General features: G+C 46.3%; 1 protein-coding gene across 1 annotated transcript in view; it reads left to right on the top strand.

Moving 5' to 3' along the window:
* LOXL4 (lysyl oxidase like 4) overlaps nucleotides 1-17031 on the top strand; it is a 112682-nt gene that overhangs the window by 49853 nt on the left and 45798 nt on the right. Inside the window, exons 8-9 of the mRNA XM_088482755.1 lie at nucleotides 1782-1965; nucleotides 10104-10258. Of these exons, the coding sequence (XP_088338881.1) occupies nucleotides 1782-1965; nucleotides 10104-10258 (339 nt within the window). The remainder of the gene's footprint in view (nucleotides 1-1781; nucleotides 1966-10103; nucleotides 10259-17031) is intronic.

The raw sequence follows: 17031 nt of genomic DNA, 5'->3' as shown, positions 1-17031 counted from the left end.
CTGAAAGACTGAACGAGTAGCATTCAGACATTCAGGTCGCTGAGGTGCGGTGCCCGCACTGAACGGTGTTCCCTGAACGTCTTTCAGTGCAGGAGTCTGACCTCCTATCTCTGAACATGCCGAACCTGACGATCGTCGTCAGGTTGCCGGTCATGTTCAGTAGATAGTCGGGGTCGGCAAAGACCCAGCGTGCATGCGCATCGCTGGTCCTTGCCGGCTATCCATTACACGACTTTCTGTACGATGCGACCAAAACCTCCTGGTTTTGTTCGGAACGTGCAAAAAGTCGTGTAATGGATAGGCCCCTTAACTGTAGCCTAACCCTAACCTTTAACCTAACCCTAACCACATATTGTCATGCATTGTCACAGCAACCCGCCTATGAATGGACCATAGATTGTCATGCTAGCTTTACATGGGAAAGCAGGGAGGGTGTCAGGCTATCAAGTGGATAGACAGGTTAAGGCATGGGATGGGTGGCTGAGAAGGGCTACAGGCTAGAGCTTAAGTGCAGATTTAGGATGTCGCTCTACATCATCCAGCCCTGGTGGTCACATCATCATTCAACACTGTGACATCAAATAGCCCATCATTCCTTTTACGTGTGTCATGTTCTCCATTTCATTCTAATTTCCATCAGGCCAGAGCAGGTAGACCACTTCTTCCCCTCACGGTCATTAGACCGCACCTCATTTCATTTATACTGTTCCAACATTAGTTGTAAGATGGCGGGGCTGAAGTAAACATGGTCAAACATTGAGGTGCGTAGTGTGATCAGATTTCTGCGTCTAAAGGGCACATCAGCAGCTGAAATTCTTTGCCAACTTATCGAGGTGTACGGCGATAACGTCAGGTCACGGAAACAGGTTTGGTACGGGCCAAACGCATGCATGAGTTGTTGCGGCGCTACCCTTGGGAGGTACTGGTCAATCCTCCCGACAGCTGTGACCTGGCACCAGTGGCGGCTAAAAGAGGTGGGGCTGCAGCGCAGTCCAAAATTCACAAAGGGGAGCCACACCAAGTTCCAAGGCAAACGTTGGCAAACATTGGGCTGGGACTCACTGACAGTTGGTGTGGCTCCCCTATTTGAATTTTGGACTGCGCTGCACCCTCACCTCTGGAGCTACAACAGAGTGATTTCCATCTCTTTGGACCACTGAAGAAGCACCTGGGTGGAAGGTGATTCGCAACCGACGGTGAATTCAGCAAGCCGCCATGTCCTGGCTTCAGGCGCTTGACACTGATTTCTCCTATGCCGGGATAGATGCCTTGGTGTACCATTGGGACAAATGCTTGGCCAAGTATGGGGACTATGTGGAAAAATAATGTGTACCAAGGCCATACTATTGATTATACGTATATGTACGAGTACACATATATAATGTTTATCTTTGCTGCTCTAGCTGCTGAAGCAAAGTATACATATGTATAGTGGGAACCCCGGCCCTACAGCAGATTCATCTGCCTTGAATTGACTGTGAATTCTGTATTCTATTCTTATATATCCAGCCCCAAATGAAGATAACCAGCCACAGCTCAATATCAAATAATGTTTCAACTCTTGTCACCTGCCAGTGATAATAAGTGTTTATATTTTATTTACAGTGTATTCAACCAGTTTGTTTTTTTTACCAAAGTTAAATAATTTCATAAAATATAATGGGGCTGTATGTAAGTAAAAAAATCACCTTTTGCGTCTGTGAAGAGAGATCCGTGCCAATCAGAATCAGCACAAACATTTTGGAAGATTGCCAAAAAACATATAATTTTTTTCTTTTTAGGAACCCCTGGTAAGATTGAGGTCTGGACCACATGCCGGAGAGGGGAGAGTAGAGGTGCTAAAAAATGGGAAATGGGGGACAATATGTGACGACAAGTGGAACCTCCTGTCAGCCGGCGTCGTGTGCCGCGAACTCGGCTACGGATCGGCTAAAGAGGCTATTCTGGGAGCTCAGTTGGGACAAGGTGAAAACATAACGTTGTGAAAATAATTATCCTTCTAATCAACACGCTTCCAAATACACTTTATTCATCCGGCACGTTAACATGTAGTAGTAGTAAAACATTACGAGAATATAATGATGATACTAACATAATACTTGTTACAGCAACCTAGTAATTATGCAAGCAGTAAACTATTAGACTTTGCAGGAGATGTGAGAAAGCAGAAGTATTGGTATTTGTTAAATGTCACTATGCAAATGTTAGAAAGAAATAACACTTATTTTTCCGGCACAGTTTCCGTGAGAAAGTGGTTCTTAATCAAATCGCATTTCAGCCATTAATTTTTCTTTGTACTTGGGAATGTTTTCTACAGGCAGGGCTTTTATCTTCAGAGTGTTTGTTTATTATCTGTTTTGTAGCTGCCATTTTTCCTTGTTATCCCCACGTAACGTTACAAGAAAGGCCTGTAATTTATTTATGCCGGAAGTGAATTAGAAATAGCAGCAAATTATTCAGTTAAATGTATCGTCTTTATTTTAGTCATTTGTTGTTGATAGAAGTGGCTGTAATAGAACTTATTTTGCCGGGTAGTCTATAAAAGAATGGCTGTGTTGTAAAATCAAGCACAGGTATTTGCATTTCTTTCTTCTTTTGTAACTGCTATAAGTGTTGTCAGCAGTGACGGATTTTACCTAGGGGCCGCGAGGCTTCAGCCCCCCCCCCCAGGAAAATCTGCTACTTCCCATTGGAAGCGCCACCTGCCAGTCACTCACAGGACAGACAGCTCCAGGGGGAGGTGCCTCCTCCCCCTGGGGCTGCCAGTACAGGCTGCGATTAGCAGTGGAAGCCACTGTTTTGCCTTTCGGACAGCCCTACATGGCTTCTCGTGACTGCATCCCAGGGGCGCCGAAAGGGGGGGGAGCGGGTACAGATTACCCGGGCCCACATTCCTGAGGGGCCCGACGGGGGCCTGGGTCCAGCGCCACCCCCCCCCTCCCAGCAGCCCAGCACACAGTGTGTGCTAAGCTGCAGTGGAGACTGCTCGTGGCTGCAGCAGTCTCCTATGCCTGTGGGGGGGAGCGATCACACTGATCGTGTGATCAGTGTGGGCTGAGGGGCTCAGAGCACCCCCCCTCCCGCATTTGGCCATACCCAGTTACCCGGGCCCGCCGCGGCTCTTGGCGGGCCTGCTGCAACCAATGCAGTCCCCAGAAGCCACTGCCGCTCATTCGCCAGTCCTTGCCAGAATCATTGCACAGGTGCCGGGACCAGTCCGGCCACGGCCAGACCAGCAGCAGCGGCAGCCCCCTCAAGTAAGAGGCAGGAGCCACTGCTGGTTGTCAGCGATGGGATATGGGGGCCTGCTAGCCAAAGCAAATGATATTGTATGTTATGCTATTACACTAGGGGTATCATAATTTATGAGGGGAGGGGGTCTGTGCGCAGCCCCCCCACCTTGCGCTGATGTATATGCAAATGTAGACTCTGGCACGATGCTATAGCCTACTGCGCAGGCGCATATCTCCAGGAAAATGGCACTTTTCCTGGTGAATTCTCTTTCACGTCAGACGCCTCCTGGAACGGCTGGGGGGATCCCAGCTGTCCGGAAGAGTATTCTAATCTCCCGGAGCTGCCTGCACCTGCCTGACGCCTCCCACTTTCCAAGTGAAGCGGGCGGACCAGGCAGCCAATGATGCAATTCACGCTGAATTGCGTCATCGTAGCCCAGCTCCCTGCTTTGCAATATCAGCATTGAATAGTGGAGGCAAGGCCATGAGGACTTGATCATGCTGCAACACCCTTCACACCACCCACCTCTGCCGCACACACCCCCTCCCAGAGGGGGCAGCCAGAAAGTCCAGTATGCAGTATGATCTGCATATCTACGGGAAAATGGTGTCAACGCCATTTTCCCAGCGATTAGTTATTGTTTTCTCACAATCGCTGCCTGAGAGGGAATAAGACACAAATAGTGACTGTGGGGGAGATGTACTAAGCTCTGAAAAGTGATAGGCTGGAGAGTGATAGCCCACCAGCCACTCAGCTCCTAACTGTCATGTCACAGGCTGTGTTTGAAAAATGACAGTTGGGAGCTGATTGGCTGGCACCTTATCACTGGACAATCTATTACTTTTCAGAGCTTAGTACATCTGGCCCTGAATCAGATTGAACGTATGAGTGTAGAGCATGCATTATGTGTGTCCATATTGTGGAAACCAGTGTAAGCGACTGCAGACCCGTATGCATTTCACTTCCACCTCCACTAAGTTGGTACCGAGTGGGCGTCCTGTCGTAGTCAATGTTCAATGAGGGAGTGGTGACAAAATTATGGGCTATAGTGAGTTGGTCAGCAGTATGTGTATATATGTATATATGTATATATATATATATATATATATATATATTAGGGGTGAGCGGGTTCGGATTTCTGAAATCCGAGCCCCCCGATCCGAGGCAGATCCCAGTCAGGCTCGACTTTTCCCGCCTGACTCGGATCTGAAATCGAGGCAAAACGTCATCATCCCGCCTTCTGGGTCTCGCGGGTTTTGGATCTTATATAAGGTACCTTCCTCGGCGCCATTTTCTCACTCGGCTGTGGACAGTGAAGAGGGAGGGTGGGAGTTAGGGCTGGCTGGGCTGTGTAGTGTAGTGTAGTGCAGAGTAGTGTTGTGCTGTGCTGTGCTGCGCTGTGCTGCTGTTGTCCATAGGGGCTGTGTCCACTACTTCAAAGTCCATAGGGGCTGGCTGTGTTGTGCTGTGCTGCTGTTGTTATAGGGGCTGTGTCCACTACTTCAAAGTCCATAGGGGCTGGCTGGACTGTGTTGTGCAGTCAGTTGTCCATAGGGGCTGTGTCCACTCCAAAGTCCTGTGCAGTGTCCCAGTCCTAAAGGGGTGCTGTAGTGTTGTCCAGGGGGTGCTCTGTTCGTCAGGGGTGCTCCCCCCAAGTGCTAAAAAAAATATTTTTTCTGTGTTTGTGAATTGTGTGCGCAGTAGCCGCACGTGCATCAACAAAGTAGTGCCAAGCGTGCGCCTGTGTCATAAGTAAAGGGCCGGCTGGCTTGACCGTTAAAGGGTGCTGTAACCCCCAAAGTACACTCCAAACCAAATAAAAAAATATTTTCTGTGTTTGTGAATTGTGTGCGCAGTAGCCGCACGTGCATCAACAAAGTAGTGCCAAGCGTGCGCCTGTGTCATAAGTAAAGGGCCGCCTGGCTTGACAGTTAAAGGGTGCTGTAACCCCCAAAGTACACTCCAGTCCAAACCAAATAAAAAAATATATTCTGTGTTTGTGAATTGTGTGCGCAGTAGCCGCACGTGCATCAACAAAGTAGTGCCAAGTGTGCGCCTGTGTCATAAGTAAAGGGCCGGCTGGCTTGACCGTTAAAGGGTGCTGTAAACCCCAAAGTACACTCCAAACCAAATAAAAAAATATTTTCTGTGTTTGTGAATTGTGTGCGCAATATCCGCACGTGCATCAACAAAGTAGTGCCAAGCGTGCGCCTGTGTCATAAGTAAAGGGCCGGCTGGCTTGACCATTAAAGGGTGCTGTAACCCCCAAAGTACACTCCAAACCAAATAAAAAAATATTTTCTGTGTTTGTGAATTGTGTGCGCAGTAGCCGCACGTGCATCAACAAAGTAGTGCCAAGCATGCGCCTGTGTCCCATAAGTAAAGGGCCGGCTGGCTCATTTCTTAAAGGGTGGTGTAACCCACAAAGTGCACGTCTCCAACAAAAATAAAAAATTATTTTCTGTGTTTGTGTGCGCCTTAGCCGCACGTATATATCAATATAACATAAATGGAGGACCAAACTTTCTCCGATAAAAATAAAATAGGGAAAGATCAAGAACCACTTCCTCCTAGTGCTGAAGCTGCTGCCACTAGTCATGACATAGACGATAACATGCCATCAACGTCGTCTGCCAAGGCCGATGCCCAATGTCATAGTAGAGGGCACATACAATCCCAAATGACAAAGTTCAGGAAAATGACCATGAAAAAAACATTTAAATCATCAGAAGAGAAACGTAAACTTGCCAATAAGCCATTTACGACATGGAGTGGCAAAGAACGGCTAAGGTCTTTCCCTATGTTCATGACTAGTGGTTCAGCTTCACATGACGATGGAAGCCCTCCTCCCGCTAAAAAAATCAAATGAGTTAAGCTGGCAAAAGCACTGCGAAGAACTGTGTGCGTTCTAAGAAGATATCACAAATCCCCAAGGAGAGTCCAAGTGTGGTGGCGGTTGCGATGCCTGACCTTCCCAGCACTGGACAGGAAGAGGTGGCTCTTTCCACCATTTGCACGCCCCCTGCAAGTGCTGAAAGGAGCACCCACAGTCCACTTGCTGATATGCAAATTGAAGATGTCACTGTTGAAGTACAACAGGATGAGGATACTGGTGTAGCTGGCACTGAGGAGGAAGTTGGCGAGGAGGATTCTGATGGTGATGTGGTTTGTTTAAATCAGGCTCCGGGGGAGACAGTTGTTGTCCGTGGGATGAAAAAGCCCATCACGGTCATGCCTGGGCAGAAGACCAAACATTCCACCTCTTTGGTCTGGCAATATTTCTATCCAAATCCGGACAACAACTGTCTTGCCATATGTACCATATGTAAAGGTGAAATAAGTAGGGGTAGGGACGTTAACCACCTAGGAACATCCTCCCTTATACGGCACCTGCAGCGCGTTCATAAAAAGTTACTGTCAAGTTCAGAAACTTTGGCTCAGACCGTAAGCAGTCCAGGGTCACCTAAATCTCTTTTTCCTGTTTTATCCAAGGAATCGGTGGATGAGGAGGATGAGGACGACATCTTGCCTCCGTAGAACCAGTTTGTGCAGGGACACATTAATTGCCAGCTTGTTTTGTGGGGGCCCAAACGAACCAATCATTTCAGCCACAGTCGTGTGGCAGACCCTGGCGCTGAAATGTTTGTTTTGTTAAAGTGTGCATGTCCTATTTATACAACATAAGGGTGGGTGGGAGGGCCCAAGGACAATTCCATCTTGCACCTCTTTTTTTTCTTTGCAGTATGTACTGTTTGGGGCCTAGTTTTTCAAACTGCCATCCTGTCTGCCACTGCAGTGTCACTCCTAGATGGGCCACGTGTTTGTGCCGCCCACTCGTGTCGCTTAGCATAGTCATCCAGCTACCTTGGTGCAATCTTTTGGCCATAAAAACAATATTGTGAGGTGTGAGGTGTTCAGAATAGACTGGAAATGAGTGGAAATTAAGGTTATTGAGGTTAATAATTGCATACGAGCAGAAAAACCCACAAATTCTGTGATTTTAGCTGTTTTTATGCTTTTTTAAATAAAAATACAGATCCAAAACACAAAACCCAGAACCCAAAACACGGAAGGGTGGTTTTGGCAAAACCAATCCAGATCCAAAACACGAAGAAAGATCCAGATCCAAAACACAAAACACGAAAAGTGGCCGGTGCACACCCCTACTTCAAAGTCCATAGGGGCTGGCTGGACTGTGTTGTGCAGTCAGTTCTCCATAGGGGCTGTGTCCACTCCAAAGTCCTGTGCAGTGTCCCATTCCTAAAGGGGTGCTGTAGTGTTGTCCAGGGGGTGCTCTGTCCATCAGGGGTGCTCTCCCCAAGTGCTAAAAAAATAATATTTTTTCTGTGTTTGTGAATTGTGTGCGCAGTAGCCGCACGTGCATCAACAAAGTAGTGCCAAGCGTGCGCCTGTGTCATAAGTAAAGGGCCGGCTGGCTTGACCGTTAAAGGGTGCTGTAACCCCCAAAGTACACTCCAGTCCAAACCAAATAAAAAAATATATTCTGTGTTTGTGAATTGTGTGCGCAGTAGCCGCACGTGCATCAACAAAGTAGTGCCAAGCGTGCGCCTGTGTCATAAGTAAAGGGCCGGCTGGCTTGACCGTTAAAGGGTGCTGTAACCCCCAAAGTACACTCCAGTCCAAACCAAATAAAAAAATATATTCTGTGTTTGTGAATTGTGTGCGCAGTAGCCGCACGTGCATCAACAAAGTAGTGCCAAGCGTGCGCCTGTGTCCCATAAGTAAAGGGCCGGCTGGCTCATTTCTTAAAGGGTGGTGTAACCCACAAAGTGCACTACTCTCCAGCAAAAATAAAAAAATATTTTCTGTGTTTGTGTGCGCCTTAGCCGCACGTATATATCAATATAACATAAATGGAGGACCAAACTTTCTCCGATAAAAATAAAATAGGGAAAGATCAAGAACCACTTCCTCCTAGTGCTGAAGCTGCTGCCACTAGTCATGACATAGACGATAACATGCCATCAACGTCGTCTGCCAAGGCCGATGCCCAATGTCATAGTAGAGGGCACATACAATCCCAAATGACAAAGTTCAGGAAAATGACCTTGAAAAAAACATTTAAATCATCTGAAGAGAAACGTAAACTTGCCAATATGCCATTTACGACACTGAGTGGCAAGGAACGGCTAAGGTCTTTCCCTATGTTCATGACTAGTGGTTCAGCTTCACATGACGATGGAAGCCCTCCTCCCACTAAAAAAATCAAACGAGTTAAGCTGGCAAAAGCACAGCGAAGAACTGTGCGTTCTAAGAAGATATCACAAATCCCCAAGGAGAGTCCAAGTGTGGTGGCGGTGCGATGCCTGACCTTCCCAGCACTGGACGGGAAGAGGTGGCTCTTTCCACCATTTGCACGCCCCCTGCAAGTACTGAAAGGAGCACCCACAGTCCACTTGCTGATATGCAAATTGAAGTTGTCACTGTTGAAGTACAACAGGATGAGGATACTGGTGTTGCTGGCACTGAGGAGGAAGTTGGCGAGGAGGATTCTGATGGTGATGTGGTTTGTTTAAATCAGGCTCCGGGGGAGACAGTTGTTGTCCGTGGGATGAAAAAGCTCATCACGGTCATGCCTGGGCAGAAGACCAAACATTCCACCTCTTTGGTCTGGCAATATTTCTATCCAAATCCGGACAACAACTGTCTTGCCATATGTACCATATGTAAAGGTGAAATAAGTAGGGGTAGGGACGTTGACCACCTAGGAACATCCTCCCTTATACGGCACCTGCAGCGCGTTCATAAAAAGTTACTGTCAAGTTCAGAAACTTTGGCTAAGACCGTAAGCAGTCCAGGGACACCTAAATCCCTTTTTCCTGTTTTATCCAAGGAATCGGTGGATGAGGAGGATGAGGACGACATCTTGCCTCCGTAGAGCCAGTTTGTGCAGGGACACATTAATTGCCAGCTTGTTTTGTGGGGGCCCAAACGAACCAATCATTTCAGCCCCAGTCATGTGGCAGACCCTGGCGCTGAAATTATTGGTTTGCTAAAGTGTGCATGTCCTATTTATACAACATAAGGGTGGGTGGGAGGGCCCAAGGACAATTCCATCTTGCACCTCTTTTTTTTCTTTGCATTATGTACTGTTTGGGACCTAGTTTTTCAAACTGCCATCCTGTCTGCCACTGCAGTGTCACTCCTAGATGGGCCACGTGTTTGTGCCGCCCACTCGTGTCGCTTAGCATAGTCATCCAGCTACCTTGGTGCAATCTTTTGGCCATAAAAACAATATTGTGAGGTGTGAGGTGTTCAGAATAGACTGGAAATGAGTGGAAATTAAGGTTATTGAGGTTAATAATTGCATAGGAGCAGAAAAACCCACAAATTCTGTGATTTAAGCTGTTTATATGCTTTTTTTCAAAAAAATACAGATCCAAAACACAAAACCCAGAACCCAAAACACGGAAGGGTGGTTTTGGCAAAACCAATCCAGATCCAAAACACGAAGAAAGATCCAGATCCAAAACCAAAACACAAAACACGAAAAGTGGCCGGTGCACACACCTAATATATATATATATATATATATATATATATATATATATATATATATATATATAATCTCTATATATAAATATAGTTGCCTGTTATACCTCACAGTTGTCCCTGATTCGGTAATTCATGTAGTCAGGTGAAGCAGTCCAGCCATAGTTGGAGGGGAATACAGAATGGTGTGCTAGGCACGCCTTGCCAGCGGCAGGTAGGTAATTGTGCATGCAATGCTATATCTGTGTCTCTAAAGCCCCTTTCCCATTAGCTGCCTCAGTTGCCTCTACCCAATACACATGGCATTCTGTGCGAATGATCTTTTTTTCACCAAGTGCTGTTTTTGTCTGATCCAGGCTTAGGTCCTATACACATGAATGAGGTTCTCTGCACAGGTCGGGAAAGGTCCGTCACTGAATGCAAGTTCAAAGAGGCGAGTATAGCAGGGTGCCAGCACGAGGAAGATGCTGCTGTGAGATGTAACATTCCCCAAATGGATTATAGCAGCCAGGTGAGAGACGGACATGATATAAATGTGGTAGAATATACTATGAATTACAGTAACTCTGTATACGATTGTACACATGGTACATAACAGAGGAGCTAATACAAATTACCACCAGTAAAACACAAAGTTTACAATTATCATTAATAAAGTCTCTGATTCCATGAACACTGTCCGTCACCAGCAGATCAAAGTAAAGTTTTGTGTTCTATCATAAGTTTGTGCCACATGCTATACCATTCTTATAATAGCTAATATCTTCTTGACCATTCACGCAATGAGGGAGCAGCCAGCAACCGCCAATGATGAGGAATTATTGATCTTGCGGCTACCAATCAATGATGGAAAACGTCTGTTTACAACTGATACTAAGCCTAGTATAATGGATAAAAGGGGGATTTGGGGGTAGTGTTGAGTATATTCTGCCCAAACACTTTGAAATATACAATGAAGACCCAACCCTTGATTTTCAGACACTCCCACCAGATAAGAGCCAGTTTATTTCTTCTCTACCGCAGCATCTATTCAACACAGGAGAGACGCCAGACAGGGGTACCACCATGTCACCATATGAAAGTTGTTGTCTATAGCTTTACATGTTATGGAACTTATGGGGCAGGCTTGCCTACCCTCCCGATTTGTCCGGGAGCCTCCCGATTTTCGGGTGCCGCTCCCGGCCCCCCGGAAAGGCAGGCAAGCCTCCCGGAAGCTTGCGACCCTCCCCACATCCCCCCTGAAAAAAACGGAAACCCCCGCAGCGGGGGGCCCGGTGACGCGATTCGCGCACAATCGCGTCATCGTGGCCCCGCCCCCTGCTTCACAATGCTGAAAATAACAGCATTGTGAAGAGGGGCGGAGTCACGATGACGCGATCGTGCATCCCCGCCCCCAGTGTGCCACCAAATGGCCGCCCCCACCCCGGCTCCGCCCCCAATGGCCGGCCCCGCCCCCTGCTATTAGCCGACAATCAGCTCCCTCCCGGAAGGCTGGAGCTGATTGTCGGCAAGTATGCTTATGGGATGGATTTTGAGTTGGGAGCAAAGCAAATAATAAAAAGCAACTGTGCACCTGGAGCAAACCATGTTGCATTGCAAAGGGTGCAAATACGTTTACTTATTTCCATGTAGGGTAAATACTGACTGCTTTTGCATGTAGGCCACAAATGCTGGGCAGCTTTATTTTTACCCTGCAGTTTACAGTAGATTTGAGCTAGGACACGCCCTTCCAAAATCTAAATCTCCTCAGCTCATATAACATCCGCCCCACCTATAGGTGCAGTGTGGTTTTACCAAGGTGTAAAGTTACTACTTTTTTTTTGCTTTGCTCCAACTAAGGGGTAAAGTGAGAGTTTTTAGAAATAGAGATGTTGCCCATAGCAACCAATCAGATTCTAGCTATTATCTTCTAGAATGTGCTAATTAAATATGAAGTAGAATCTGATTGGTTGCTATGGGCATAATCTCCATTTCTAAAAACTCTCACTTTAGTAAATTTACACCTAAGAATCAGCCCCTATGTACGTATGTAAGTATAAAACACTTGTCCCACTTCTCCTTAGATTTAGATATACCCCGTTTCTCTTCCCATCTGGTAATGTACGTTGACTCACCTGAATAAAGTTATCTTTTCAAAAGACTTTATAGCATATAGAATTTGTTGACTATGAGTTCATAATTTCTATTGATGTTATGGCCCCCATACACGGTGCGATTCAAAGTTGGTAAGATGAGTTGTACGATTTCCCTTGAAATTCTTACCTTGAAATTTTTCATAAGATGTGGTGAAATGGTGTACGACTGATCGTTACGATCATAGGATAAGATGCATAGAAGTGTATCACATCGTACTCAAAAGATCGTAGATCTCTCTGCAAAACCATCTGATCTGTGATCCATCTAGAGAACGGCGGGGACGCGCATCGGGGTCGCAGAACACAAAAAAAACACCTATTTTCATAAGATTGGTCTGTACAACCTATCGAAACTGTCCATATCGGGTAAAAAATCGTACCGTGTATGGGCACCTTTAGAGGCTGGTGGGGGCATCACACTTGCTTCTTGCCCCAGGCACTAGAACTTTTAGTTACAGCTCTGATTAGGAAGGGATAGGGTTAATGAGCTGAATTGTAGTGGAGTTGAAGACAGCAGTAGTCTTCCCAGGCTTTATTTCTCGTACGGTTTTGCCCGGCAAAATTTCCATGCCGTCCGGCACTGTGATACAGTCGAAAGTCACGCTGCACTGACGTTTCATACAGAAATACCAGCTCAGCATGAACTTTTGGCCACATCACTGGCTGCTTCATAGTGCCAGGTGCTGTCATGCTGGAGCTGATTTAAAAAATGGAATGGCCTTGGTTGTTCCCACGTTGCCAGTGAACAGTGAAGAGAGTGGACTGCCAGCGTCCACTCCCTGCTCTTCAGCGGCTGTGTGTTTGTTACTGGGTCTTCTGTGTTGCTAGCAAGTGGGGCAGTATGTGGGCTGGCCATCAGTCCAGCAAGCAAGTGGGCATTATCTGGGCAGCGCTGCCATCTGTGCCTGGCCAGCATGTTGTTTGTTGCTGGGCCTTCTGTTTAGCCAGCAAGTGGGGCTGTATATGGTCAGTGGGCAGTATCTGGTTAGCTCTTAAAAAATGGATATGGAACCGATATCACAAGTGAGTGGATACATTTAAATGCCCCACCCAGTTGTGATGTCTGAACAGACATATCGAGCGGCCGATTGGTAAGTGTGTATAGCTTTAGCTTACCAAATCGGCAGCTCGGACGGCCCATGGACTGCTGGGTCGCTCAAGTGTGTACCCGGCGTTAGAAGCTGCAAAACTATGCATTATGGAATTAAAACACACATCTGCTACTCATTTCAAAAATCTCCATCTACATCTTGCTGGTGAATGGTCAGACCTTTGAATCAATTGTTCTGATGCTAACGCTACTGCTTTTAAGGCAAATGTCTATGGCAAATACATAGGGCTCTATTTATTAACATTATTTTTACTAAAATAAAGTGAAAAAGGGTGTTTTCACACCCTTTTCACATTATTTTAGTTTCACCTGTAGTTATTACAGGGCAATTGGAGTAGAATTAGTAAAATTCTACTCCAACCCCTAGTATCACTTATTTTTAGTAAAGCAGATTGCATTTCCCATAACTGTAATGGGAAATGTGATCCGACCAGAGTTACTAAAAATAAATTGTAAAAATATACAGGGGGAAGCCCTGTGATAATAGCGCCACCTGGAGGTGGCATTATCCAGGGTCTCCCCCGGTTACCGGGCTCCCACTCTGCTCTAACGGGGAGAGCAGAGGTGGGAGCCGGTACCAGTAATCAGCTATGTGGTCTAAACAGACCGCAAGCTGATTGCTGTAAAAAAAAGAAAAAAAAAATTTACACATTTTTTTTTTACTTACCTGAATTCAGGGACTGGTGATCGGGCCTCCGGTGATGGCTCCTCTCCGGTCAGCTGGTCTCCCATAGTGCACTGCGGCCCGGTCATCAGGTGATCGGGTCCCAGTGCAGTATGAGAGATCACCTGATCGGGAAGGGAAGCCCGGAGAAGATCACCGGAGGCCAGGAGGATGCAGGTAAGTGTAGTGAAGGGAGGGGGGTGGTCGCGGGGATCCGCAATTGCGGGGGGCGGAGCTTAGCGTTGGTGGGGGGTAGCAGCGACGGTGGATCGGCGCATGCGCGGGCTCTTAGTCGTGGTATTTTTTCCGAAAATACCGCGACTATAGTGCGGATGGGATCCGCAGGGACAGAGCTTTATCACAAGCTCTGTCCCTGCAAGGGATTTATAGTAAATCCCTGTGATATTGCCTGAATTCGCAATGCGAATTCACTCGGTAATATCACACTACAATCCGCATTCAATATGCGGATTGTAGTAAATAGAGCCCATAGACACAGTTATTAACCACCTAGAAGCAAGATTCCCAGACATGGCAGTCATATCCTGTTTTTCAGGAGAGATTTCAATACAGAGACAAAAATTAGGCTTGTGAGATTCTTTTTGATAATTATTTTTAAAATAGAAGTGCTGCGATCTAAAACTATGAATATTGTAAACTAGACTGGGCAGTTGCATCAAAATGATTTGAATTAGAGTCCTACAAAAATCACATTTTCAAATAGCAACTGAGCTGAAAGTGTATTTTCCAAATTTAGCAAAACTAGCTGCTCTTGGTCTGACTATACCTGTAAGCAAGCACAGCTGGATGTGACAGGCGTTTCTACTCTAAAATGAATTAAAAACCTGTGTAAGGAATGGCATGAAGCAGAGCGCTCTAAATAATCTGATGCTGATCTCACCGGGGGGACCAGATCCTACAGACTTTGACTATGAAAAAGCTGCAGACTACTGGGCCTCTAAGAAGACGGGAAGAATTAATATAGAAAATGTTAATCTCGAGTCTAAATCAATATAAGGTCAGGATTTCAACATTTTATTATTGCAAAGGCCCCCACCCGGCTACTCCTTGATGCCACCCGGCTGGCTAAGTTTTCTGGGGACAACACTGAACCAGATAAGGAATCTGTGGGTCCCTATATAGATGAACAGATATAATGAGACTCTGAAATGTCTCAGGCCTCACCAGCTGGGAGCCACGTGGGGGATGTAAGAGACAAATTTGCCAAAGCAGACTCTTTTACGGTTAGCCATAACCTGTGGTCGAACCAACAGGACCAATCCAGCAGTCAGGACAAAGCTCAACTGTAATAAGTATCTATAAACTTTTAAGGCAGAGTTTCCCAATATCCGCCATTACAGTCCAGGTTTTAAGGATATCCCTGCTTGAGTCCAGAAGGTTAAATCAAAATGACTGAGGTACTAATTAAGTCACCTGTGCTTAAGCATGAATACCCTTAAAATCTGAACTGTAATGGCGGAGTTTGGGAAACTCTGATTTAAGGTATAACTTGTATAGAAACGGGGTCTAACTAAAGAGGGAAAGACCCCATGCCTAGTCCAGCCATGGGGTACATGGGAAAGTGTCATTGGAACTACAGTCAACACTGACTACAGTAAGAGGAGAAGGGATTGATCCGGTGACCTCTGTGCTTAAGCAAATCAGGAATAACAACAGAAGTAACGTTTTATGGACCAACCCAAGATCTATAGTGAGGTTTCATATGAATCTTATGCTGTATACAAGTAGCTAACTGGACACCCTACTTTTTATGGTTGTCAGTTACAATTAACAACATGATAGATGGATGAAAGTGAGCCAAGTGCTGTTCAGATATCAGGTCAGGAGGGCAAATAAGTTCTCACTGTTACTGAGTCAGATGACTTCTTTACATGATAGCTGAGCTTACTATACCTCCTGCCAGGGTTCTCTGTGTGAGCGGCATGGAGGAGATGAAGCTTGTAGTGAGGACCAATAGTGCAGAGACTAAGGGCCTGATTCACTTCCGATGTCAACTGTGATTGCAATAGCGATATTACGCACTCAGTCTCACTGCAATAGTATGCTAATCCATTGCGATCGCTATGCCGTCGCAGCAAAACAAAATTATGCCCACTTTACCTTACACACATCCGTAATGTTTAGCAAGACTGCGAAGCCTCACACACACTTGCACTAGCCCTGACCTTACTCAGGAATTGCTAACTTCATCGCATGCTATGAGGCATCAGGATGCGCAAGGCATCGCAGTGGATAATTTATGCACGCCCTTGCAATGGCATTCAAACGCCCTGGCACGCGTGCGTTTCGCCGACCTCCTCCCGTCACATCCCACAAATGGCACTTCCTGTCAATCACTCTGCCATAGGTCTACGTAGTCTCTGCAATCGCGAGCGCAGTGGCTGGTTCGCGCAACCGCACTGCAATGCATACGCGTGCTGATAACGTAACACGCGGCTGATTGCGTGCGTAATTGCAGTGGCGATCACTAATGAATCAGGCCCTAAGAACAGCCAGAATTTTAGAGAGATCGTTGAGATGCTTAAGACCAGCTGATACATCTCTGCAATGTCTGTTTACTTGTTAATCCAAGTAGTTTCTAAATTCTTCAGTATATTCTGCTCTGGACTCATACTGAGGCCTGCAGAGACGTTAATGTGTTTTCTGTTACAGAGTTGGATTGCTGCAGGGTTAAGGCATGATTATCGAGCTACAGTATTACAGATCCTTGTCTCACTTATAGCTGTCATATGCCTCGACCACAGGAGAGATGAGAGTGTGCGGAGCAGTCACAGGCACCTTATTTATGGCCCAGTCAGAGTCCAAGTTGTTGGAACTATCAGAGATCTGTTTGGAGAGGGTGACCCACTATGACAGCATACAGAGGTGTCCTCATATCCCCATCCTCTTTGTGCCATATGGCATGAGACCCATGGCACGACTTATATCCGCCATGGTTAGTGATTCATGGACTATCGGACTTATTTCTGCATTTCGTGTCTTATTTACATCCTAACCGCATACAAAGTGGCTTATAGTGTCCTGGGCACTTAGGATTAGTATTTTTGTTGCATTGGAATTGGTACAAAGTTGCAGATTGAGCACAAGTCCCTCAGTCTTCTGCCTTTTTACTAAGGTTAGCGTCCTAGTAGGAAACAGCAGCTGCGCGCACTGCCAGTGTACAGGGTACTCATACGTTGTAGTTTTGTCGCATTAGTGGAGAAAGAAATGACAGCTGCTGTAGTATCTGATTGGTTGCTATGGGCAACGTCTCCATTTGTCCTCTTTCGATGTCTGGATTCAATTCCCCCTAAGTTCCTCTCAGAGCCTATTTACTATTAGCAGAGATGGTGGTGACGACGGGTGATTGTGTA

Source organism: Taudactylus pleione, unplaced genomic scaffold, assembly GCF_031769625.1.
Source record: "Taudactylus pleione unplaced genomic scaffold, aTauple2 ptg000292l, whole genome shotgun sequence".
NCBI classification, from domain to species: domain Eukaryota; kingdom Metazoa; phylum Chordata; class Amphibia; order Anura; family Myobatrachidae; genus Taudactylus; species Taudactylus pleione.
The sequence above is the reverse complement of the archived record's forward strand: the minus strand, read 5'-3'. Positions and strand labels throughout refer to the sequence as shown.